Source organism: Penicillium chermesinum (assembly GCF_028974085.1).
Source record: "Penicillium chermesinum strain IBT 19713 chromosome Unknown utg000002l:1.0-5270490.0:1.0-5274688.0, whole genome shotgun sequence".
In the NCBI taxonomy this organism is placed as follows: Eukaryota; Fungi; Ascomycota; class Eurotiomycetes; order Eurotiales; family Aspergillaceae; genus Penicillium; species Penicillium chermesinum.
In genome coordinates, this window is record NW_026695312.1 from 4055474 (window position 1) to 4080256 (window position 24783).

Consider the following 24783-nt stretch of genomic DNA (forward strand, 5'->3'; position numbering starts at 1 on the left):
CCGGGACGGAAATTTCGCATTTTGGAACTGGAGAGTAGTGGCAGAATGTGTTGAGAACATTGCAACCATCATCAAATGGCCATCTTGTAGAGCTGCTGATGTTGCTGAATACCCAAAACAGCTTAGCGCCATTGGCGATACGGTGGGAGAGCTCCATGACCTCGAAGCCATTCATGCACCCTTGAAACCAAATTCTCTGCGTCTCAATAAGATTGTAGCGTAGCTGTAGAGCCCGCGCATGCGCATGCCAATTGTAGAAAATGCCGCGTTGCCTCCAAACAAGGCCAACCAATATATCCAAGAGCCACGGACAAACCCGATAATCCGAACGCAGGGAAACCAATACCGATTCCAAAGGTTGTTATCAGAGTAAGGAGCGGCGACTTACCTGCTGAATCTCCTGGCGATACTTTGGCTGGCGATCCGAACTCATGATGGCGGTTTCGGTCGCAGCTGCGCTGCCCTGCAATTGGACTCTGGGACGAATGGGATTATTCGCGATAAGCCGAGTCGATCGGGTTGAGATGCAAGGATGGACGTCGGGATGAGGGTTAGAATGAGTTTGTCAAACGCTGTTCAGGCGCAAGCCGGCAAACGGTAGTGAGAGACGAGGAGTGTGAAGTCCGGGGTCCAGATAAGGCGCGGATCGCGATAGCCGGAGAAACTTTTCCACCGTCCTCCCCGATAATTTTGCCGCGGGCACCCAATGCATTGATCAGCTCAATTGCTCTCGCATTCGATCAATATGTTGCACCTCGTGGGGCTCGGCCTTGCCGATGAGACGGATATCACGGTGCGCGGACTAGAAATAGTCAAGAAAGCAGAGCGAGTCTATCTGGAAGCATACACAGCCATTTTGCTGGTTGACAAGTCGAAATTGGTATGTAATATAACATTGATGCTCCTTGAGGAAGACAGAGAGCTATACCGGAATTGGAAATAATATTAAGAGAACTTACTGTTATAGGAAGCGTTCTATGGCCGTCCAGTTATCGAGGCAGACCGAGAACTAGTGGAAAGCGGCAGCGACGACATCCTTGCCGGAGCGGACAAGACAGATATCGCGTTCCTGGTCGTAGGAGATCCATTTGGGTAATCTCCCGCATAAATCGCAGGGAACTGTACGCACGGCTAATCCATGACAGCGCGACTACCCACACCGACCTTGTCCTGCGTGCCCGCGAACTCGGCATCCAAACCAACGTTGTCCCCAATGCCTCTATTATGTCTGCCATCGGCTCTACAGGCCTCCAGCTCTACAACTTCGGCCAGACTGTCAGCATGGTCTTCTTCTTAGACAATTGGCGGCCATCTTCATTCTACGACCGGGTGCGCGAGAACGTACAGATCGGTCTACACACACTAGTTTTACTGGACATCAAGGTGAAAGAGCAATCGATGGAGAACCTTGCACGAGGCCGTCGCATCTTCGAGCCTCCACGGTACATGACTGTTGCCCAGTGTGCGGCCCAGATGATAGAGACGGAGGAGACCCGAAAAGAGGGCGTGTACACACGTGAGAGTCTGGCTATGGGAGCTGCCAGGGTTGGAGCCCCTGATCAGAAGCTTGTTGTGGGAACCCTACAGGAATTGACAGAAGTTGACATGGGCGCACCGCTGCACAGCCTTGTGCTTCTGGGACGGAGAACGCATGATCTGGAGCGCGACTACATCCGGCAGTTTGCTGTCAATGAGGCCACGTTTGATGCGAGCTACCAAAAGAGCTATGGGGCTAGCTCATGATTGACGAATAATGTAGACCAAGATACTATGGATTATATTCAAAAGACTCAGCGAAATCCGTTATAAGATATTCTGGTATCAGGGATATCATAGGGAAAAAAAAAGCCATTCCATTAAACACGACCTTAAGTCTTTTGACCCTGATATAATTGTAGTGCTGTATAATGTACCACCGTGGCGACAGACAACTGATGCTCTCAATGCCAGACGAATAATTGCAGAAAGACAGGACAGAAGCGCTGGCAGGATCAAGCACAGTAACATTTCAGAGCCCATGAAGATAAAAGAAGATGGTATCCTGATAAGACAAACAAATCAAGGTAAATGCGAAAGGAAAAAAAGCCCTCGATGATAAGAGCACCTCCCGACCGGGAGAAGCCAGACAAGACCAAAGAAATAATCTATGTTCAAAAGAAGCCCGCACACCGAACATGCAAAGAAAAAAAAAAGGAGACCATTAAGAAATGTACAGCTATGAGAGGCAAAGGGAAAAGGCATTGATCACATCATTTTATCACTTAATGGCCGTCTATGGCCTCATCCTCTTCACCTGGAAGTCGGATTTCGTGGCCCGAGCCTTCATAAACAAAGATTGCAGCGATACTGCCAAAGACTGAAACCAGGGCAATGAGCCACCAGGCAAAGCCGACCATGCCAATGTCCAAGCCATAACCGTACCAGGCGCCTGAGAAAATGGGGCCAATGGTACGGAAGGCGGATGACACAGACTGGCCAATACCGTGGATCGTTCCAAGGACAGAGGGGTGCGGGGAGCAGTTGTTTAAGAGAATAATGGAGGTTGGGAGTGTGAAGGTTCGGGCGGTTACTTGGAAGAAGAGAACAAGGATGATCCAGAACCAAACCCAAGGGCCATTGGCTTGACCGGGGGCGGGGTGGTGGAGGGCGCTAATGAAATATATGGTGCAAGAGCATAGGCGATCGGGAAAAGAGCGAGGAAGTACTGGTAGCTCTTGACTGTTCCCAGTCGCCCATTGATGGAGGGGTAGACGGTGAACTGAAGCATCATACCGATCAATCCAAGAATCGAGGTGGCGAAACCGACACTCTGAGGAAGCATACCCAGTCCTCCAGTGAAGACGAAGGGTAAGCTCTGGGCAGGGCTGGTTGGGTCGTTCACATCATAACGAGGGGTGGACAGGAAAAGGAGCCAGAGATTGTTGAAAGCGCCCATCTGGAAATCGAAAAAAGCCTGGGCAAGGAGAGTGCACAGGACATTTTTGGTCCAGATTCTGCGGAACGGCAGTACACGCTTCGCACGGATGGGTTTGGTCGCCTTCTCCTCGAGCTCGTAGCTCTCTGAGGAGTCCAAGCTACCAGGGCCAAGCAGCGGGCCATCCTCATCGTAATCGCGGAATGGAAGTCTTGAATAAATAGGCGAGGAAGCACCAAAGAAGCCTCTCACGCCGCGGGATATGTATTTCATAACGTACGAGCCTGGGCCAGGCTTGCCCTTGCAGGCCTGCAGAGTTTCCTCCAGTCCATATGCAACGAGGAAAGCAGTAGTGCTCAAGAAGAAGAAGTTCGCCAACATAGGCAAGGCATAAGGGTACTTCATCAACCACTGGACCCCATTTTCACCTCCAAATGAGGAGTTGGGGCCGAAGAGAAGCGGATGACTTCGGACGGGGTCAGCTAAGAGACCACCCATAACTGAACATCATGTTAGTACCGACATTAGACAATTTTATACCCCGAAAAAGAGCGCTATATTAAAAAGAAAGAAGCTTCAATACTAACCAGGTCCAAATAACGAAGCCACATTGAATCCAATTGGCAGGATTAAGAAAGCACGTGAATGGTACTTCTTCTCCTTCACGTTTTCTGCAATCATCGTCCGGATGATGCCAACAGTGCCGTTAATGGCGCCACCGAAGGAACGCCAAAAAACTGCTTGCGCGAACGAAGTCGCAAAAGCGACGCCCAGACACGACACTGCGGTACCAACCAATCCCACCAGGAGCACGAATCGCCGGCCACCCCACTCGGCGTCGGCAACTCGGCCCCAAGGGATGGCTGTCGCAAACTGGGCAGCGGTAAAGGCACCTTGTAGGATCCCCGCTTGTGTAGCGACATCGGAGTCAGAGAGGTTCTCGTCGAACGACTTAAGCTGATAGAACATATAAGCCTGGAGAGAGGCGATTTGTAAAAAGTCGAAGACGCGACAGAGACCGAGGAGGGCCAATTGGCCTTTTCGAGGCAGCGACAGCCATGTTACCGGGGCCGGGCGTTGAGGTTGGGCCGGGAGTTCGGACTGTTGCAGGGCGAGGAGCTGCTGCTGGCCCTGGGAACGGCTGCGCATATGGCTATGGCCCTTATCCTTCCGTGCGTGTATATCCATCGAAGAGTTTTGTAACATAGCGGGCTCATCGGGAGGGGTCCTCGTCCACGCTGGCGAGGGACTGCTGCGACTCGCGACGGCGGCGGGACGACTGAGGGTCGGACGGTTCGCCTGGGCCGCTGGTTATATGGTTGAAGCCGGTCGACCAAGATGTCGTACGCGAGTGGCGGGCATTATTTGGCTTTTGACCTGGGGGGCTTCGCAGCAGGCATGGAGGAATGTATATGTAAGCGCCGGGAGAGATCCCGCGGGCAGAGGTTAACGCCAACGAACTGGAGACGAGTTAGGGCGTCAGGTTGCGACACCCCCTTCGTTTCACGTATTTTTCCTTCGAGGTCGTTTCCACGGCTGTAATTGGCCCGGAGCACCAGCTGCGCATCAAGATAAAGGAGAGGAGGATCGATGCACTGGTACTCTAGGGTTGTATTTCGGACTATAGTTTGGGGCCTAGAGAGTAAAGGGAAGATCCAGGAGATCTTGGCCGCGATGGTTTGTTTTGTTCCTTTATTTTCGGTTTAGATTGATGGCGCCATAGTACGTGACTTCCTGTAAGATGTTCCTTCTTTTTCCCATGTCCGTTATTAACAAAAAGGAGGTGATCTGTAAAGTCGGGGCTGATCCCGCTGGCAGCTCGTACTTGATCCACAGGGGAAGGGAATGCCCACATTACGTACTTCCCTTTCTTACAGCGGACCTAAACCTAATAGAATCCCGCAGTGCCCATGCCGACGTCATTATCTGAGTGTCATTTAACAGTCACACCGTAGGATTTGAGTAGCTCAAGCAATGGCATAGTCTACGGCATAGCACGATCAAAGCACTGCTACTATTGTTGACTCTGATGCTCGAAATCAAGTGATATATTATGATCGGTGGAGGAATCCCACAGACTACGGACTCCAAAACAAGGATCGTATGTATTGTATGTCTCGTATTACAGTACAGCGTGCAGCTTGCGACGACCGCTCCACCCGGGCTTGCCCCCTGCCTCCACTGCCATCACTGCCACGACTTCCGATGTCTCCCCTTTGGTCGCTCTCCTGTATGTCTTCTCCCTGATATGTTCTTGGCATTTGTGCCATGAACCGTGGTGGAGGTCCACCGCCCTCCACAATCTTCGTATTATTTACCGCGATTGGCAATCCCAATCTAACCCACTGTTTCGTATTGTTTTTTTTTTTTTATGTTTACCCTCCGGCCAGAGTGTTCTGGAGCTCTGCCCATCGCTCAGACGTGCTTCCGCTATGGATCTTAGCCCTACGTAATGAGGTGATTGCGTCCGGGGGTGACGACTCGATATGCATATATGTTAGCGCCCGCTCAAAAGCAGCAAATCCCCGTTACCGGCCTACGCCAGACAACGTGGCCTCTGTTATGGCCTTCAGTTCATGTATGCTTTGGGTAACTAAATCCGACTCCGACTTGTGATAGCGCAGCAAACTCAACTGCCACACCTGCGGTTGCGTGGAACATTGGTGTACCGTACGTGGCATACATTGCGGTAGGGATGGGCTAAAACGGCGCTTCTGCTTAGGCGACTTCCTAGAAAGGCCATGTACTCGATGGTCAGTGTCAAGCTCGTAGGAAACTGGGTTGCGCCTTTTTTTCGTTCTTCCCTTTCCCGAAACGGCCAGTGCATCCTCCCGCGACTCGGACGTCCGAGAACTAGTGATTTGCTTGTGGGCCAGCTTGATGGAGGGTGAGCTGGGAGTTCGATCTACATTAACGGGTAGAGTTCGCCTCTACCGTGCTGGCACCGCTCTCCGCGTTTCAGCTGTCCCTGCTCATGGTTGTCTCAGCTACATTGGCCCTACGGCTGGTTCTCTTGAAAATAGACCTTCTCAGGATTCAGCAATATTATGTGGCGATGGGCGGACGGTAGAATAAAGCCGCACCGTAGGATTCCTAGCTGTCATTGGAGCAGGCCTGCTGACGATCGTCGCAGGGCACTCGGAGCCAACCCCTATCTGAAGCACTGATAAAACATGTCTACCCCTCCCCTTCACAGCTATACGCAGGACCCCAGACTGAGAAGACCGCGGCTGGGTAAATTTTAAACCGGCTTGGAAAGCAGTTTCTAATATCGCCAGGCCCGAAAGAGCCGGCTGTAGAGCTGGTTTTCGAGTCCATGGACAAATTTCAAAAGTGTGGACAACTTGAAGGACCCTGTATCTATGTCGACGACGTCAACATTTCGTAGGTTTGACTACAAAAAAAAATTTCGTTTGTTCTTGAATATTTATTCTTATTTCACTTGGTTATGATGAATTGCGCCTGTCACGACTGGGTGGGAATGTACATAAGGACACGGTAATAGATACCATGATGGAAACTGAAGGGGGAATAACGGTAAAAAGGAAATGATAGAAAGACCGGCTAAACAATGCAATGAAAGCAGAAAAAAAAAAAGAACGAAAGCAAGTTTAAACAAAAAAGAAAACAAGCTCGATGAATGATCAATCCCTTCGATCCATTCTTGCTCGTCTCTGTTCGTAGGTAGGAGGGTAATTGTGATCCGACAGCGCGAAATAGGGACCGCTGGTATTTTTCTCTCCAGCCCATCGGCGCCAATTCCACCATGGAAGAACATTAGGATTCGCAGGGGTTTTATTCTGGTTGCTCCTCCCCGTAAGCGATTCTGCGGACTCGGCATCATCATTGCAAAGATCCTGCCGTTGGTGCCGTTGATACCGGCGGTAGATGAAATAGAGTGGGCCCAGAATACCGAAGAAGAGTACTGCAGCACTCCAGCTGAGGACTTGCTTTTTCCCCTGCCTGTCGTGCTCCGCAGCCTCGTTCTCTGCATCCACGTGGGGGAAACCCGATGGATATGTCCCGCCATTTTCCAGGTCCACCCAAGGCACAGTGCTTACGCCCACGGGCGGGATCGTGATCGGAGCGTCGCCTTCGTCTGGGAGCCCGTATGCGGGGGCGTCGGCGCAGGTCTCATCTTGGCAGAACAGGCTCAGGTCTGGTGACGGGACGAAAGTGTACTTCACTTCCGACTTACCCAAGATAACGCCGTCCTTGTTGACCGCCTCAGCTCGAGTCCAGGGGAAGAAGGTGGCGTTGTGGTACTCGGTTTCGAAGCCTGCTTTGTCGATGTCGTCTAGCAAAGTCCAAGACCCGTCCTTGTCATGCGCTCCGTAGAATCGCCAGCTCTTAATGCGCGTGGCACCGTTCCAGCTGGCATAGAATGTCGTGGGAGAGAAAGGTTCGCTGGTTCGAGAGTATGTCCATAGCGCAGGGGAATCGGTCGGATTGCCCTCCCACTCGAATTTCATAGCACGGTAGTTCATCACCGGGGCTTCGGCAAATGACGCCCAAAGGACTAATTCGCCCTCTTCGCTGTGCTCTGAGACAAACACATTGTTACCCCATCCCATGAAGACGTTATTGTTTGGAAGCCGTTGTAGATTACCCTGGCTGGAACTTACCAAACCAGGGATTTTTGGTAGATACTCTCGGACTTGCAGAGCCGTTTTCTCGATGTGATCGATAAGAATAACCATGCCGCTCGAGTAAGGGTGCGTTTGGTTGAAACCATTGTAGCCGTTGTTGTAGAGCGAGACCACACTGTGAGTTTTGTTTTCATATAACCACCGTGCATCGTGTTGCTGCGAAAAGCTGAAGTTGATATTTCGGAATGTCGGGTTAGAACCATGGAGCCTCCAGATCACGGAGCCGTTTTTGCCGGAGACCTTATAAATGGCACTTGTATGCCTTGAGGAAATCAAGTAGTCTCCATCTGCGTTTTTGTCGATCGAGTTGATGTGGAAGTAATCCCAAGGTTCGCTCACATGTAGCCCGGTTCCCGAGGTGTCGGTTGCACTGGGCAAGGTGTAACTGTTGGAGGGATCGACATGGTCAAGAGAGCGCCATTCAAACAGCACTTTGCTGGTCTCGATATCGACTTCCTGGAATACGCTCTCCATCACCCATCCAACCCCTGTTTTGATATTCCATGGACTCATATCGAACTGGCGTTGCTGGTACACGGTCATCAAAGCGGTTTTACCGCCGTTGATAGGCATGAATTCATGCATATCACTCGAGGCCATCCCCCCCACCTGGCTGTACTGAGCGCACAATGCGATAGGCATTGTCGAGGATCACTCCGTGTCCGCGACAATATCCTTTTTGTTGGTTGCCTTGAAAGAAACATAGATGGTTTGCGCCCTTATACTCGCAGACATGCATTCCATGGGCATTTCCCGGTCCGGACGCCCCCCAGCCGCTCCATACTAGCTCCTGTTCCAAACTCGGTCAGCCTGTGGGTGAGATGAAAACTTGAATTCCCAATGACCTACCCCTGCATTATCAAAAATATATGGCCCCGGGTTGCGCGCCTCATATGGTGTTATGAAAATATAGCCGTCGCTGAGCTTCTCTGGTATGCTGTGTTCGATTGTAAAGGTGGGAGGGGTGATATCGGGTCTCTGCTCATCAATGAGTAATTTGCGAGCGCAATCGACATGTCAAACCTACAGATTTGTAGAAGGCCGTAGGCTCGGATACGACCTTGCCAAACGTTAAAAGTAAAGAAAAGAGGACAAGTGACTTCGTCCTTACAGAGGACTGATTCTTGGCGAACATGGATTCTCTTGCACATTACCCCGATAGTTGGAAGAAAGCGGAGGTACAAGCAACACGGCGACAGATTAGCACCGGCACAAACCATTCATAAGAAAATCATCAGGAGACAAGTTTCCAATCCAGTTGAACAGACCCGCCGATGTCACTGGCAAAAATACTGGAGTACATGGTGGGGCATCCCGTAATGGTGGGGATGGTTAACCGCAGTTATTGGACCACACGAGGCCCAAAGCCGTGGGAGGCTTAGTCCGATTGCCCTGTATCTAACAAGGGCGGTCGCCAAGAGAGCCAAGTTTCTAAGCCAGAACCTAGTTTGACGTGGGGTAAGCTTGCAGGGAGTATACTGACTTCCGCTGAAAACCATCGTCAATTCCCAATTATAAAGGCATGCTCATGTTTCTCGAAGTTCTCCTTCCATACGGTAATCGCTTGAGGCGCTTTGACTCGTCAAACGGGAAGTATCCTTCTCGTACGCAGTACGGTATTGGTAATTCCGTCCGAAATGGTGGCCGCGTCATAGTTGAGACTAGAGTTTAGGGCTTTAGGTGATACGGTTGGTTATGGAGGAAATCAAATGAAATTTCCGTATAAGATCGGCAGCCATTGGATTGTATTGAAACGATCTACTTATGGCGGTTAGCCCAAATTGCCCACCTTCGTTGATTGAAGAAACCCCGCCCGCCATCCCTGAGGCTGTGCAGTCTCGAGTCTCCATGATCATCAACCAGGAGCTCGAGAGTCCGTGCAAACAAAGCCTAGCCACACGGCACACGTGGTCAATACACCCGAGTTCTACATACTCAATGAAGCTGGAAAGTGCCCGTATGTGGCTGGCGCTCACGCAAGTGGCGCCTGCTGCCCTAATCCGTACCACCGTCAACTAATATCTGTACATATACGCACAGGCATACGTCTTCTACCGCTGTCCTTTGCCGTCCCCTTGATTGGCAGATATAACTGCCGATATGCGAGAGCTGACGTTGATCCTTGTGCGCCGTGCAGACAGTAGCCGATGACAGTCCAAGGCTTAGCATGCGGAGGCGCGCAGACCCGTGGTGGACGCGTAACAAAACTAAAGACTCTCTGTGTGATAGGACGTAGGAACTATTCAATACGCCTATCTTATCTACGGAGGGAATTTCAATTGGTTCAATGGATTTAAATCTCCGACTTGACCTTGAATGAGTCCATCGTCAGCACGGCAACTGATCTTTGGTCCCAGTTACAGACCAAAACATACAACCGAGGGTCAGCAATAGACTGAACGATTGATATGTCAAGTTAACTCAGTGCGACTCCGAAAAGCCGCCGTAGATACTGAACTGGCTTAAATGAAGTTTTCGAGTACTTCCGTACGCAGGTTGCCCACTGTCCTGTCTCGACGCTAGCTGGGTGGCGTTGCCCTCGGGAGCCAATGCTTGACCCCTCGAGATTCCACCCCGTAGGCTTGTATCAAGTAGCGCCATTGCCAAGCCATTAGCCTGCTCACGCTGTCCTGGCCGCGTCGCTGTGTTACGAGTACGAGGGATTCTTCCGTCTCTGCTCTCCTCTCCTCAGAATAGCCGGAGAAACTTGTAGACGTCAGGTCGGTCTCAACATTTTTGTTTTTCGCTCACTGTGTATTTACCATCTGATTTTCATTTCCTTCCTGATGCGTGCTTTTGACCACATTATAGTTCCTGACAAGGATCACCCTACCAGTAGTACTAAATTTTGACTACGGGTTGATCATGGTTCTCCCCTGGTACTCTCTACCAGGGGGTGGGGGGTGTAGCAGTTCAACGTTGCTCTATGCCAGTGGCAGCCTCGAGCGTAAATGGCGGTCGAAGTAAGGTTATGCTTTCGTCCCATGGGAAGCCCACGAGGCCGCACTCGTCACCTTGGAATTTTTACCTCCGAACCCCCGGTCTCGGTGACTTGAAATAGAATCAACAAGGTTTCAAAAGAGTATTGTCCCTAGGCACACACTGCCCAAAGATACCTAATCGGGATAAATACTACGAGTATTAACAAGGTCAGAAGAAAGCTTGGTTAACGTAATTCTTTGTATTCTATTCCTCGGTACAAGAAGATCCATATGGCTAGCTTCAAGATGCATTGCCGAGATGAAAAGCGTATGCGCTCAATAATAAACAATAACAAAAAAGAAATGGGATCATCCACCGCATATCCAACAGCCAGTATAGAACATAAAGATATGTGCATTATGAAAAGAGTGTCCAGCGTACCGCCAGGCAGTTTTTACCCCAACGACCCAAAGCTGCGCCAAGGACCAAATAAGAACATTAGGGGATATGAGGTAATAACGCGAACGCGACATAGAAGAGTAGTGGTGCCAGCACACACTACAACGGACCCCGGAAGGTCGCAATAAATAATCCAAAGATTAATTTACCGCACGAAGCGCTTCCAGGCCATGGTAGCAGCAAGGCCGGTGGCCAGAAGCGCACCGCCCATGGTGACCGCTTGCAGAGCAGCGTTCATCATCTGGTGGCGGTTACGGGTGCTGCAGCGCTTGTAGAAGTCGGCCATGTCGTTGCCACGGGGGGAATGGAGTGTCGGGGATCTCCTCTCCGAGGAACTCGCATAGTGGGCCCCATCCGTCGTTGATGTTATATTCCAGCAGACGCTCGGGAGGCACCAAGCTGCGCACCTCGGCGACGTGGTCGTTGTAGACTTCCTTGCCGTGGGTGGGGAAGTCGCCGCGGAAGAAGGTCTCAAAGAACTTGTTCAGCATGGGGTAGTACATGCCGGCGGCCCAGCTGAAGTTCGAGACGAACTTATGCTCGGGGTCGCTGACACGCCAGTAGACAGTCTTCATGACGGAACTGGAAGATGTACCGTTATTTTGGGTCCCTTCCTAAAGATTATTTCATTCCTTTGGGCTTGACTTACGCGTGCCACGAGTCGACGTCTCGGGTGGTCAGAATGACCTTGGCATTGGGGTATGCCTCGATAAGCTCCTTAGCGAAAGCACAGGCAGGCCAGTCACAGACGGCCTGACAGTCTCCCAGGAGCTGGTCCCATTCCTTGCGGCCGAACTCGCCGATGCCATCGTACTTTGCATTGAGGGCATCGTGCCACATCAGACAGTCCGGAGGGTTTTCAACACTGGCACACATCATGTGGTAGCACTTGGTGTATCCAAGACGCTCAAATGCCTTGCGCAAAGCTGAGAAAGATCGAGTCAGTTGGTTTTAGTCCTGCATGATAGCGGGGGAAGGGAGATAAGATCCTGAAGATCTTCCCCGTAATGTGTCGTTAACTCACACGCAGTGCCAGTACGGCCAACACCCAAAGCCAGCACCTTCATGGGCACGGTGCGGTGGCACTTGCGGCGGTCAATGTTGGTGTCATTGGTGAAGATATCGGTTATAGGCTGAGGAGCCAAGTTGTCGGATAGCATCAAGGACATGATGGATAAGGCGTGATGGTTTTACGACTGATGAAGATTAAAGAAGGGAAAAGAATGTCTAGGACTCCTGAAGTTGAATTGGCAAACGAGGGATAATGCAGGAGAAGTGGGTATATAAAGAATGGATAGACAATCGAAGAAGTCCAGAAGGGGAACACGATTTATGCTATGTATGTTTGATAAGGGGGAGGTACTTTAAAAAAAAAGGTTTAAAACTGTAAAAATACAGCAGTATTATCGATCCTGCACCGATTAGGTGGGCAAATAAGAAGTGGGCACATCTGCGACAAAGCCGGAGCCAATCAAAGTAAGCGAACCAGTCTTTGCAGCCGCAAGGGCGTTTTGCCCCTGCGAGTGGCGATGCTTTGAGTGGTTCGAGGCCTGTCAATCCTTTCCTTATTGTATATCTGGTTGCATTGGAGTTTCTCTATCCTTTTGATTCCTCTACCTCAACTGTATTCTCAGCAGGGACCTAGATAGGATATCCTCGAGTCTATTTCTACGCTTTTTCTCGCCTTCTCTCTCGCAGAAGGAAAAAATCAATTTTGTACCGTGTTTACATCTGCCGATCGTATACTAAAGCACAGGGAACCTGCGACGTCACAGGCTAACGTAGGGATACAAGGATTGTCAGGGGGTGGGGCCCGCGTTGACGGTAATGAAGCTGTCACAGCCCCCCCAAGAAGTATTTCGGACGTATTTTACGCGTATTTGAGCTGCCAAGAAAGTAACCGCCGTGTAAAGATGATCAGCCAGAATCTTTCTAGACTGTTGAGCGGGCAGCGGATGGGGATGGCCAGCGCCTTGCCCGGCTTTTTGAGACGATCCGTGCCCTCAGCGGCTTTGATTGGCCTCGTAGCGGAGACAGGCAACGCGTCCAGGTGGAAGTGGAGAGGGCGAAGCCCTTGAAACCGTTTCCGCTGTGTAAATTAGACAGGAGGTTCCATGTTCTGGACAAGTCGCCATTCCTGATGAATGTTTACCAAGAAATCGTCCGCTGAATCACAATTGCTGCTTATCACTCGACAACCGTTCGTATCGCAGCGTTGCAATATGCCCGGCTTCACCGTCGGGTGCCCGTGTCCAAAAGGGAGGAAAATCGACGGAGCGCAGAGTCGATCGCAATCCTGCTCGGCCCAGAGGCACGAGGTTCCATGCACAGAAACCAATGGTGCTAGGTTCCACCACACCAGGTTGATTGCTGTCATTGCTCGCTCCGGGTGGAGACCGATGTGAGGATAACGAGTTCCACCCGTGCCAAGAATCTTCTTTCCTTCCCTCATCCTCTTCGAGGTCGTGATCAACACGCGTATCAGGATTTCGTGGCCCCTCCGTCCGAGACTGGGCGACTAGAGCGGGGCAGTTGCCGCAGGAGTCGGCCAAGGCTGTTCAGGGGAGTCATGCGATTTCTCAATCGTGCATGAAGTCGCAAAAAGTCGGCACGAGGCTGTAGTTTCACCCGCATCTTAACTAGAAATCGAACCCGTTGCAAGATACCGGAATCTGCCCGGGCTGAAGGGGGACCCCTGGACTAGCCAGCATAGTGGACTTGATTGGGAGGAGCTGCGACAGGTGATTGGGGTTTTCGGTGGCCAGTGCGATTGCGGTCGTTAGTAGGTAGGTTTCGTAGGTGATCCTGTAAGTCAGTCAGGGGGCAAGTGAGGGCTATGCTTCCATTGTCTTTCATGTTCAAGAGCAGGACGCCAAACAAGCGATTAGACGCGACGCAGGAAAGTCCAAGGGAATAGGGCTGATTATAAGGTGTGTGCCAAGCCTGTCCCTCTTGTGCGCCATCGATGGCCGCGATCACCTCATGATCACCTCATGGAGGCTTGGACGATTTAGGAAATCGGTTGTGCCAAGGGTCCAGTCAAATGAAGGACAATCTGATATGATCTCGACTACGGTATTAAGACGCCATTGATCAGATTGCCCATGGTATCTGCCTGGTAATTGTAAGGATTCGGGTCTTTCTAGACTTGTTGTGCGCTTCCTTGTTCTGAGGCTGCAAATACGAATCTGGCAGGGGGTCTTGGAGGCTTCGAAATTGGTTACCCGGGGGCGTCTACCACCATTCTATTCCATTACTGTGAAGCTAGATTGGCATCCTATCAGGATCGACAATTGGATATGCAAAGAGGTCGTACAGAAGAAATCAAGAAAAGAAGAAGCATGTTTCCACAGCGGAACCCCCAAACACCAATACAACTCCATGCAGATAATGACTATGTGCACTGCGATGCATCCCGAATCCATACATACCCATCCCAGAACTAGAATAGCATCTGCCATAACCCTACTCCAATTTGTCGAGATGTTCCAATCGGGTGAGCACCACCTGTTTGCTTGTTTCTTCAATCTCGCCCGCGAGAAAGACCTCGTCTAGGATAGCGTAGACCTGTTCATCTCATGTCAACACATACGACCCCGCTGCCAGCCTTTTCGTCCCCTCTCACCTTATAGAAGTTGAATACTAGATCCAGCTCACAGACATTCCCAAAGAACTGATCGAGCACCTCGACGAAGAAGTGGATAGCTTCCAGGTATGCGAGCTCGTTGTCATTGGCATCCACGCAGACACAGAAGAACAGCCCTGCATATCGACGGTAGACGACCTTCGTGCTGCGCCGGAACTCCACAAAGTTCGACTGGTATTTTTGGTCTCGGGGAGCAACCAGGCGATGGACCTATGCGGGGGTGTTAGAGGGTGCGGATCGGGTATGCGCGCGGGATTGAGGAGGGAATTGGAGACGGACCTCGCCCTTGAGCTTCACTTTCTCTTCATCCTGTCAACCTTGTCAGTATGGCCGATAGCGAAGAGTTGGTTGGATGGAGGCGCTAGGGCGTTCGACTTACACTGTAAGGGGCATACCATTTCGCCAGGCGTGTTTTGCCCCTATACTCTCGATTAGCATGACTGCGCACACCCAGCTAGCGCAAATGGTACAAGCTTACTGGCGATTCTGGACGAGAATGAATGATAGGACCATTGTGGTAGATCACCTGGCTAGCATCTGCGAGTCGCGGGGCTTCGGATGATGCGCGACTTGATCTCCGCGGTCTCCGCTATCGTGAAGCTGATTGGGATACTGCCGGCTTGGCTCACCGCCTGGTACCTTGTAGACGCCGACCATTACTACGAACCAATCCTTTTATAGGGATAAAGCAGTTCTCGACTGTTGCTTAAATTGAGCCCAAATGCACAATATTGATTTCCCGAAACTCCGAGTAGGTTTTGATATACAAAGTCTGGGGGATAGCCCCTAATACAACATGAATTCCGACCATCAGTAAGCGTAACACATGAAATTCGTCAGATTCCAGCCACAATCTAGATCAGCTTCCAGCTTAGATCCTGGGTCGGGGAGGGGGTTTATAATCTTGCCGCCAGGCCAGGGAAGGGTCCCAGTATGCCTGAGACTCGAGCCCTCGAGGCCGCTGTGACTATGAGGTGCTCATTCGACTGAAGAGACTGGTGAACCGAGACTGAAACCAGAGAAAATACATCAGTAAGCTAGAAATACGCACGGGGTAATAGATCAGGCATACCTTGTAGCTCCGTGGTGTAGTTGGTGTTTGAGGTGTACTTGGTGTACTTGGCTCGGTTGGCGCCTCAGTGGTTGACCCCCTGTCCTCCATGTAGCTGTCCACATCGTCAAATTCATCCTCGCTATCCGATCGAGGGTAGTATCTCTCCGGATCCCCATTGTAGACCATAAACCAGCCGATTTTCTCTCCGGGAGCCAGCATATCCCGTAGCTCCTCCAGTGCTTTGATCTCGTCCTCTGATAATCCAGCGCCAGGTTTCTCGACTAGATCGGACACCGTTTCCCCCGGTGCCAGGTCCTCAGGCTCCGAGCTCCCGTCCGGAATCGTCAGAACTCTGACGCCCACATATGCATATTCCTGGCTGACCGTATTACTCGTCTCGTCGCAGGGGTCATACGACTCGATGAACTGCAGCGCCGGCAAGCGCGCCATCAGCTGCGGTGCCGTGCGCTTCAGCGACTCGCCCAGCAAGTCCGATGTGACAGGCTGTTGGATGTATTCCGCCGCCGCGTCTTCCAGGTTGTGCAGCACCACGTACACCCGGATCCCCGTAAAGCCAGAGCGCGGCCAGCGGAAGCCGTGCAGCATGTACACGGGCATGGTTCGTAGATTCGCAGGGCCCGGGGAAGTTGGAATAGGTCGGGGGCAGCCTGGCGCGTTTATCTGGTGCCTGCTGGGACAACAGGTGGCGCGGGCAGAGTGGCAGCTGTGGAGGGTAGGGCTTGCATACCGGGGGTTCTGGGGCGTTTGACGTAGGGAGGGGGCTTCGTGGGGGGAGTCTGGAGCGTCCAGTGAGATGCATCGAATTGATGAATTACCCGTTTTCCGTTCCGGGGATAGCGCCGATTCTAGTCTAACGGCCCGCGCTGTCAGTTTTGGTACGCTTGTGGCTTGCGCTTTGCACCTGCATGGGTGTGCTGTTCTACGGGGGCTTTTCTATTCCCAATGGCTGTGGACTATGTATTGTTAGTATGTACCTTACAAGTGACATGTAGGAGGCACAAGGAATGTTGTTAGTCATTAAGTTGTATGATTTTCGAACTTGAGACTCTAGTCTCAATTTCAAACATTAGGCTAAGAGCTTCAGTCTCGGACAAATTGTTGGGCCACTTGAGCCGGGGCAGATTCAGAATTGAGATCAGGAGCCAGACTACTTATACGTGACATAGTGACATACGTGAAAAGGGTTAGACGAACTGAATTCGATTTGGAATTCATCTAGTCGGGGGGGTCAAACTTGAATCAATCAGGATTTGCAACGGCTGACTGCATCAAAGAACCAGGGTCTTCGGAAGCTCGTATTCATATTGGAGGGAGATACACCGTCCTACCATGTGAACGATCGGCGAGTCCACAAACGTAATAGAAAGCTATTCTGTGACGGCCTAACAGCACGAGATATCACGGGTAAATCCACACACCGTTTTAAGGCTTTCTCTTGAGCTCAGCAAACCTCCTAGTGAGTTCGTCGAGCTCCGGGATGCCAGTACCACCCTTAGCCTGAGACCTGTTGGTTGTTGCACTGCCTGCCTTCCCAACATCGTTTGACTCGTCTCCGGGAACCTTGACGCGCGGATTTGGATTATCAGTTCGAGGTGCAGGAGGTGCGACGCTGACCGGGCTGCGGCCATCAGTAGGTCCTCGAGAGGGGTGTCGCTTTGTTCAATTCACTGGTTTCCGATGCGCGTCTCGCCTCTGAGAGGTCTGGTTCGACAAAGGGATCTCCTTGCTGCTTACTCGGTGTCTGTGGTGGATCACGACTGTCATCCTGACCATTAATAAACTCCGGTGGAGCATCTCCAAGCCCCTCTTCTTCGCCAGCAGGCCATGAAACTCCGTATGCCTTTGCGATCTCCCGGAGATAAAGTTCCACCAATTCTTGCCCCGGTGGACGAACACGCAATCCCTTCAAAAGCCTATCGGGGACCTTGACCGTGTCGATCTTATTTTCCTGCGCCAGTGTCATGAATTCCTTCCCATATCGCTCCCCCAGCATATTCCGGAGCATCGTGAGTTCGCGAAGATCATGCGGAAACCGATGCCACGCGTAGAACACAGCCACAGCAGCCTCGTCCAGCGCCGTATCCATATAAGTATCCTCATCCTCCGACGGTAAATCGGCCGTGTTCGCTTCTTTGTCCTTTTTCTGCGATCCCGCGAGCCAGGAGAAACCAAAGCGAGGCGCGGAACTCTCCGCAGGTGGGTTGGTAGAGCCGTCAGCTGCGGCTTGCGCCTGTGTGTGTTTCTTAAGCAACTCCTTGGCCCGGAGGCGGGCACGCGTGCCCTTCTCGCCGAACGCTAGCTGGTCCAGCACGTTGGCGCGCGCGAGGAGGAGTTCGCAGTACAGCTCGACCATTTCCATCACTTCGACGGCGATATCGGTTGCGATGACATTTTCGACGCGGATGCGGGCGGAGGCCTCGCGCCCTTCGCTGAGAAGTTGAGAGAGTTCGCGGCGCTGGACGACGGAGGACGCGGTGTCTTTCTTTTGGAGGAGACGGAGGCGAGGGATGAGGAGTCGGAGCGTCGATACTAGTCTGGTCTGCGGAAGAGTTCTGTCAGCTCTGCGCGTGTCGCTTTGCGAACCTCTATGTGTACGCTGTTGCTGGGGAGGCTTGAGATCCATCAAGATGGGTCGCGATGACGGTGCGGGGTAAGATGCAGGCAGCGAAGGGGGCAAGTTGGAGGAATGGTGGAGCAGGTAGGAAGATAGAAACCACTGAAACAAAATTGTCTCCTTGTGGCAGGTCACTCACTGTTTGCGCCGAGGGAGGCATTTTGGCGTGGATAGGGTGGATGTAGAGGAATGTAGGCGCGGGGGTGGATTGGGGGGGTTGGGGGGTTACCGGGGCGCCCTTGGGTGATTGCCTGCTGAGCGTGTTTACGCCAGGCATCATCAGGATAAGCTATGCGGGAACTTGAACTTGAATGCTATCTATCAATATAAAGAAGATTTTCTCCTTTGCTATTATTTTGTTCATGAGATTTCTGTAAGGGAATATTTTATTAGTTACGCACGGATATATATCAACTTCAAGTTGATGATAGTAAAAAGACATAATGCATTGTTTGGGCTCGAAAAATGGTGCCTTGAACTCGAAGACGAAAAGACGACAAGCAGTGTATTTCGAAATTACTCACAACCGGCCGATACTCCTACTCTATCACGTGTCAATATGTATACATTCTATATCCATAGCCAATCTCGACCAAGGTTGCCAATATTGAATATCCAGTGGGACCGAGACTCCTCCGAAGCATCTGCTTGATCCCAGTAATCTTGAAGGGTCTTCGCAGCATTAACAGCATTCAAACACTTTGTGACCACCCAAAATTTCTCCAGGGAGCGTTCAAGGAAATGTCTTTGAGCTTGGCCTTGGCATTCCAAGCCAGCAACGAAGATAGGCCAGAGAATGCACTTGAACATCAGGTAGTCGTCTTTCAGGGAATCGATCAAACCAAGAAGCTCAGACAGGAGTTCCTCTTGGATAGTAAACTCTCCCGTCAATGCGTTCTGGATTCGCCGACCGTACATGAGAGTCCCCACTTTGTATGCCTGTGATAGTTTAAAGAGACTTGATATTTCTTCTTGAGAGGGGGTTCGTGATTTTTGCACACTTGACGCCCACGCGTAGCAGTCGAATTGCTGGACGAGGTTCAGTAACGATACGATTTCCTTGCTCTGGGAATCAACCGAGGTTTGATCCAGAGGTGGTGAGACCGCAATGCTATCTCTTTGGGTAGAAAAGCATTGAATAGCAGTCAGGATGTATTCTGGGCATCCAAGGAAAGAGCGCTCGATGGTTTCTTGCGGCTGGATTTCTTTTGGTTCGAAAGGAGTGAACGGGGATAGCAATCGTGGGCGCAAGAAGGTCGCTCCGAGTGTTTCAATTCTAACACGCATGAATCAGAAAAGACTTAAAACTTCCAAGATGATAGGGACTCACAAATGTATCTGCTTGGTGATGAAGGCGCGCAGTTCGCGCACTGTCTCACCTGGACCTCCATTGATCACAGCCTCGGAGTCGGAATGCAGATAGGTTGAATCGATCAGCTTTTTCACTCCTTCCAGATGAAAATTCCAGCCATCACTGCCTGACTCCAGCAGATCTAGAAAAATCAAGAGGAAGATGCTGGCCACAGTGGCGTCGTCGGTAGGTAACGTTTTATGTTGTATTGAACGCGAAAGCGACTCGACAGCTTGGTCCTTGAACATAAGTGCTTCGCGATTGGCACTGGCATACGTCAAAAGAGTTAGTGGATCGGCTTGACGGAAGCATTTGCCAGTATTCGCATGATGGCGTGCTGCAAGTGCGAGGAGCGCTTTGAGGAGGATGGGATCCTTCAGGCCGATCGGAATGAGGCTCCTGAACGGATTCTTCTCACTATCATATACGATAAACAGTTTGCATATATGCTCATTATCTGGAATAGAAGGATCAGTAGGCTACCCTTCCAATCTCAGGGCATCTCAAACTTACAATAGTCCATATAGTATCGGGATACTGGATCTAGGTTGGATATTGATGGGTCTTGTAGAGCCGCTGGTAATCCTTTCGGCAGGTGAAGGGCGAAATCTACTTGCGAGACAGGTTAGCCATCTCTAGTCGCCATGCTAGCAGTACCAACACTAGATATGTGGATAAGGTGGGGCTGTTCTGCACGGGGGCTTACCACTACTATCGCTATGCCTGAGAGTGCCTGGTCGAGTCAATGGGCTCGAGCGCGACGCAGTAGTGGCTTTGCTCGTTTTCTTGCGAGGGACGATGGCATTACTAGTGTGTGCATAAGACTGGCCTTGCATCTTCCCCCGAATAGCGACGCCTTTGACCCATCGGACAGGTCTTTTGTCGAAGCATTCCCGGCCAGCCTTCAGGCATTTAGCACACGGTAAGCTGGACTGGTCGCATTGAATGCGCCGGGTACGACAAGTATAGCACGGGGCAAATTTGCGCTCCATCAGAGTTGTTGTAGCTGTCAGACTTGATGTCTTTGCGAGTCCAGCGAGTTTCGCTGACTGATGGCTTCGGAACGAAGCGGGGCTGCGACTCGGGACTGCTTGTATCCTGGAGAACCAAGAATCACCGCCCCACGTGCGCCAAGACACAAGGTGGGTTTTAATCGATAAGCTTGCAACGTACCGAGACCCAACTAAGGAGAGCAGCTGTGCTGGACGTGGAGGCGCCTTGCCCCTTCTGTCAGGGCCAATCTTGCATGCCCAGGAGTGCCCAGGCGGACTCGTTAGCAGTTAGTCATCCTCTTTAACTATGCCCGCCGGGACCGGGCGGGGGCTGGGGGTCGGTTTCGGATCCCAACGATTTGTTCTGAGAATTGTTGTGTTGGGGTCCATAGCCTTTCTGGCTGAAATAGCGGTAGAGTTGGGAAGTGGCTGTTGAGTCATATTTAACAACTCTCTGTCGCGGGCAAAGCCAGGACTTTCAAAAGTGAAAAGCCTTACTCTTACTATTCCTGATACCAATATGCCTGCCGGTAGCTGTTTCTGCAAGAACGTTCGCGTCGAATATGATGGCGAGCCCATCGTGACTGTGAGCATACCCGTTCGTGAAGAAGCCAGTGGAATACTGACCCAAGTCCTGTAGGCCTTGTGCCACTGCATTGATTGTCGCAAGCTCACCGGGGGGCTATACTCGTACAACTTTCTTGTGAATACTGCCGATCTTAGGATCACTGGGAACCCCAAGGCGGTACCTAAGAGCGCCGATAGTGGGAACAGCATCAAGAACTACTTTTGCCCCGACTGTGGTATGTATCGCCAAAGGGGGTGGAAGTGTGCGTTGAAGCGGCGAGGACTCACCTGTGCAGGGACACCGCTTTACGGCCATAAACTCACATCCTCAGGGGAACCCGACGAGGCAACAGTTCTCCGAGCTGGCATTTTGGACGATGTAGATGTCATTCAGCAACAAATTCCCGGGGTTGAGCTATATACCGCACGACGTATTTGCTGGGTCAAGCCTTTCGAAGAGGCCATTCAGTCTGAGGGTATGCTGCCGGCTCGATAGTCAAAGGAGTCCATGACAACAGAAACCAGTAACCGCTTATCCACCTGAAATACGAGCTGAAGATCAGTTGAGTAGCATAAGGATCATAGGCCTTCTTCTGTACTTGTAAGACAGCATTACGGGAATAGCAAAGGTGGCTGGTATGTTAAGCCTAGGCTGAGGCAGAGAGAAGATGGTAGTACTCAGACACGAATGAACACAACCGCCAGTGCTTGATTAGCTACTCAAGGCTGGTAAAAGGGCCTCACAAACAACAGGATAGTAAAGGGCTTCGAAAAAAAAAAATTCAGGTAAAGGGGCCTCAACTAAAATAGCTATCAAAGATCATGAAGCTTTGAGATAGCAGTCCATTACTCATGACACTGATCCTTACTCTTGTTGGGTGATGACCGCGTGTAACGACCAAGTAATAGCTCCTCCACTAGCACGCCCCCGAGGACGGCGCAGAGGACCCCAAAATTCAGGCTCATAACAGCTATCATACTGTAATATCACTTGTTAGCACAAAGTATGCCATGAATGGAGATATAATCCAAAATTTACAGAACATAGACAACAATAGTTCGAATGATCTCGAGTAATGCGAATATGGAGTTGTTCGTCCAGCTCCGAGTCCATCGACACCATGACCGGAGCCAAGCCATGAGGTTCGCGAACTTTTGCGGCCAAGTGGGGCGACTCTCGTACAATAGAGAGTTAACTGGTGGACCTAGAATATGCGCCGTGGGCAAAGAAACGGCTTCTTCAACCGCATCTAGCTCCTCGAGTTCATTATCTTGCGACGGCGGGGTGAGTTGGTATCGGGCTGCGTGGCGATGTTGTTGGGTAGTCCGTAGATCCACCAGAAACGCAAAAAGCTCGCAGAACGCCGCTTCTGGATGTGCGAGGACGAGATGATTCTTCAATAGGCCTAGGAAGCCCTTCAGCACGGGGAGAAGGAAGACAAAAGCCAGCAGCAGGACATAAGAGGCTGTTGTCGTAGTTGTCCAGCTGCTGAATAGAAAAGTCACCTTGGTGGTGAAATCGAAGACCATTGGCATACACATCTGGGAATCGTAATCGCCGGAGGGAATCTGTGCTAAATGGGTGGCTTGTGAAGCCATGGTGGTTGTCGTTGGGAAGGTTGACAGGCGCGACAGTTTTGGCTCCAAGTCGCGAGGTGGAAAGGTTTGGGTTTGTGGACGTTCTACAGTAGTAAATTCCACCACCAAACATGCAGGCGTCCGCCTGAAACCTGAAGTGGTGTGTGGAGATCAGAACGAGTGTTGGTGTATACATCGCTCCCCAGAGTCGTCGTACTACAGTGCAGGCCCCACTATAGTACATGTCCCGATCGAGTGGGGACGATATGGGCGCAAATGTGCTCATGTGGGAGTCACGTACGTACTTTCTTTCTATTGGACAAGGTTTCTCTCATTTATAGTAAGTCCTTTCCTTCAATTTTACCTGCATCTCAGAACATGCTTTGTTGTTTAATCTATGTGCCAGGCTATCGCTTCAGCCTCTGAACGGCTGGTTCCGCAGCATGGCATGATCACACATTGACCCATTCTCTTCGGCTACGAATAGGACTGTCATTCTATGTTTCTCCTCTAATACCGTCCACTGATATAACATTCACTATGGAACAAGATACTGGCGTGAGCCATGAAATCACATCCTCCTACCCAATTGAACGAGAAAGAAGATGTCCTGTCCTCCAAATACCCGTGAGAGCCCCCTTCCGAAGACCTCACATATGCTTGATATTTACCTTACTTCCAGCAATGGACGGGATTTAGCATGTTCATTCGACATTGTATTTGTTACACACCAGAGACCTTCAGTATCCAAAATGAGCTCTGTCAGCAGGCTGAGGCATACCTTCACGCTTCAAACCCCAGAAATGCAATCGACAGTGGATTGAAGGCTCTCAATGCGACATCTGTTTCCCCAGATCACGATATTGCTACACCTTTGCTTCATGCCTATTTTGATACATGGGAGCGGGTGTACTGCGTGGTGCACAAGGACACATTCTGGAAAGAATATTATGACACTTGCATCGGCATCAGACGAATGTCCTTGGGCTTCAGAGTTCTCGCATTAGCGATGATGGTCCTCGGCCAGAGGTCAATTGATCATGACATGCCCTCACAAAACCAGGATCATTCTGAAAGACTCTCCTCGTGGATAGAATGCGTCGAGCATTATTGTTACTTGTTGATCGACAACCAGCGCTTGGATCTCCTTTCGCTGCAAACAATTTGCTTATTCGCTTTGTACAAAGGAACAACAGCTGATAGAAAAGAAGCTCGAACTTGGATACAAAGGCTGGCCAAGATTGCTGTACACGCGCGACTTCATCGGGATCCTTCCGACCTGGACGCCATGTCCGACTTCGATAAGCAGCTCCGACGACGCCTTTGGGCGAGTATCGTGGAAATTGACATCCAAGTCGCTCTCGAACAGGGTACAAGCATTCCATGGGTTCAAAATGTGGATTATGACGTGGATGTATATCTTGGTGGAAGGCACACGTCGCGACCCACTCATTTGTGGCCTGGGTGTGAATTACAAAACGCTCTATACGAATCTGCCAAGGATCGGATTGCATTCCTCCACGCGACCGTCGACGGTACCTTTTGTGAGAAAAATGCCGAAGATAGTGCCAGAACATTGAGTCGCACGCTGGGCACACTCGACAGCATTTGTGTGTCTTTCAGCATGGTAAATTCAGCACCGGAGCCACGGATCCTTCTGCGGCTTCATGTCCTGCGTCCTCTCCTCAAAGCGATGCAGATCATCATCTTCCAATTGAATAATTCTGATCAAATAAGAGAAACTATGACTATATACCACAAGCACGCGCTGGAGTTTCTGCGTCTCTATCTGAAATTGTCCACCAGCTCCCGGAATGGATCACTGCTGTCATCCACCCTTTTCGAAGTACTCTCCCCATCATGCAATTATACGCAGATGGTCGTCGACTCGCAAGTAAGCAGTTGAGCAAGTCACTTTTTTATCAAGGCCCTAAGCTTCTAACATCGTGATAGGTGTTCCTTATCCGCCGAAGACAATATTGATGTTTGTCCAATCTTGGGCAAAATTTGAGTTCG

At 50.9% G+C, this 24783-nt stretch overlaps 12 protein-coding genes across 12 annotated transcripts; 4 read left to right on the forward strand and 8 right to left on the reverse strand.

Annotated features, from left to right (window-relative positions):
* Nucleotides 1-745: 745 nt before the first annotated feature.
* Nucleotides 746-1743, forward strand: dph5 (diphthine synthase; the record flags this gene model as incomplete). The annotated part of the gene is made up of 3 exons (XM_058471680.1): nucleotides 746-880; nucleotides 968-1092; nucleotides 1146-1743. 3 exons carry the CDS (start codon nucleotides 746-748, stop codon nucleotides 1741-1743), a joined length of 858 nt encoding a protein of 285 aa, XP_058334821.1.
* A 518-nt stretch (nucleotides 1744-2261) lies between these two features.
* N7468_002384 (putative MFS transporter) lies at nucleotides 2262-4276 on the reverse strand (the record flags this gene model as incomplete). Its single annotated transcript, XM_058471681.1, has 4 exons — nucleotides 2262-2649; nucleotides 2706-3414; nucleotides 3502-4213; nucleotides 4262-4276. The coding sequence occupies 4 exons, from the start codon at nucleotides 4274-4276 to the stop codon at nucleotides 2262-2264; spliced, it is 1824 nt and encodes a 607-aa protein (XP_058334822.1).
* Nucleotides 4277-6558: 2282 nt separating this feature from the next.
* Nucleotides 6559-8205, reverse strand: N7468_002385 (arylsulfotransferase family protein; the record flags this gene model as incomplete). Its single annotated transcript, XM_058471682.1, has 1 exon — nucleotides 6559-8205. One exon carries the CDS (start codon nucleotides 8203-8205, stop codon nucleotides 6559-6561), a length of 1647 nt encoding a protein of 548 aa, XP_058334823.1.
* A 1122-nt stretch (nucleotides 8206-9327) lies between these two features.
* Nucleotides 9328-9582, forward strand: N7468_002386 (uncharacterized protein; the record flags this gene model as incomplete). Its single annotated transcript, XM_058471683.1, has 1 exon — nucleotides 9328-9582. One exon carries the CDS (start codon nucleotides 9328-9330, stop codon nucleotides 9580-9582), a length of 255 nt encoding a protein of 84 aa, XP_058334824.1.
* Nucleotides 9583-11089: 1507 nt separating this feature from the next.
* Nucleotides 11090-12113, reverse strand: N7468_002387 (sulfotransferase family protein; the record flags this gene model as incomplete). Its single annotated transcript, XM_058471684.1, has 4 exons — nucleotides 11090-11204; nucleotides 11242-11526; nucleotides 11594-11870; nucleotides 11969-12113. 4 exons carry the CDS (start codon nucleotides 12111-12113, stop codon nucleotides 11090-11092), a joined length of 822 nt encoding a protein of 273 aa, XP_058334825.1.
* Nucleotides 12114-14409: 2296 nt separating this feature from the next.
* On the reverse strand, nucleotides 14410-15103 carry N7468_002388 (AP-2 complex subunit sigma; the record flags this gene model as incomplete). The annotated part of the gene is made up of 5 exons (XM_058471685.1): nucleotides 14410-14511; nucleotides 14570-14800; nucleotides 14870-14899; nucleotides 14970-15009; nucleotides 15069-15103. 5 exons carry the CDS (start codon nucleotides 15101-15103, stop codon nucleotides 14410-14412), a joined length of 438 nt encoding a protein of 145 aa, XP_058334826.1.
* A 17-nt stretch (nucleotides 15104-15120) lies between these two features.
* N7468_002389 (uncharacterized protein) lies at nucleotides 15121-16262 on the reverse strand (the record flags this gene model as incomplete). The annotated part of the gene is made up of 2 exons (XM_058471686.1): nucleotides 15121-15222; nucleotides 15663-16262. 2 exons carry the CDS (start codon nucleotides 16260-16262, stop codon nucleotides 15121-15123), a joined length of 702 nt encoding a protein of 233 aa, XP_058334827.1.
* An 825-nt stretch (nucleotides 16263-17087) lies between these two features.
* Nucleotides 17088-18288, reverse strand: N7468_002390 (IST1 family protein; the record flags this gene model as incomplete). Its single annotated transcript, XM_058471687.1, has 2 exons — nucleotides 17088-17302; nucleotides 17400-18288. The coding sequence occupies 2 exons, from the start codon at nucleotides 18286-18288 to the stop codon at nucleotides 17088-17090; spliced, it is 1104 nt and encodes a 367-aa protein (XP_058334828.1).
* A 561-nt stretch (nucleotides 18289-18849) lies between these two features.
* Nucleotides 18850-20715, reverse strand: N7468_002391 (Zn(II)2Cys6 transcription factor; the record flags this gene model as incomplete). Its single annotated transcript, XM_058471688.1, is given in 5 exon segments — nucleotides 18850-19344; nucleotides 19357-19555; nucleotides 19610-20087; nucleotides 20144-20215; nucleotides 20337-20715. Coding segments are annotated over 5 exon segments (1623 nt in total), but the record flags the coding sequence as incomplete, so codon positions are not given.
* A 427-nt stretch (nucleotides 20716-21142) lies between these two features.
* On the forward strand, nucleotides 21143-21685 carry N7468_002392 (GFA family protein; the record flags this gene model as incomplete). The annotated part of the gene is made up of 3 exons (XM_058471689.1): nucleotides 21143-21208; nucleotides 21263-21425; nucleotides 21486-21685. 3 exons carry the CDS (start codon nucleotides 21143-21145, stop codon nucleotides 21683-21685), a joined length of 429 nt encoding a protein of 142 aa, XP_058334830.1.
* Nucleotides 21686-22035: 350 nt separating this feature from the next.
* On the reverse strand, nucleotides 22036-22788 carry N7468_002393 (uncharacterized protein; the record flags this gene model as incomplete). The annotated part of the gene is made up of 2 exons (XM_058471690.1): nucleotides 22036-22168; nucleotides 22229-22788. The coding sequence occupies 2 exons, from the start codon at nucleotides 22786-22788 to the stop codon at nucleotides 22036-22038; spliced, it is 693 nt and encodes a 230-aa protein (XP_058334831.1).
* A 679-nt stretch (nucleotides 22789-23467) lies between these two features.
* N7468_002394 (fungal specific transcription factor domain-containing protein) lies at nucleotides 23468-24673 on the forward strand (the record flags this gene model as incomplete). Its single annotated transcript, XM_058471691.1, has 1 exon — nucleotides 23468-24673. The coding sequence occupies one exon, from the start codon at nucleotides 23468-23470 to the stop codon at nucleotides 24671-24673; it is 1206 nt and encodes a 401-aa protein (XP_058334832.1).
* Nucleotides 24674-24783: the final 110 nt, after the last annotated feature.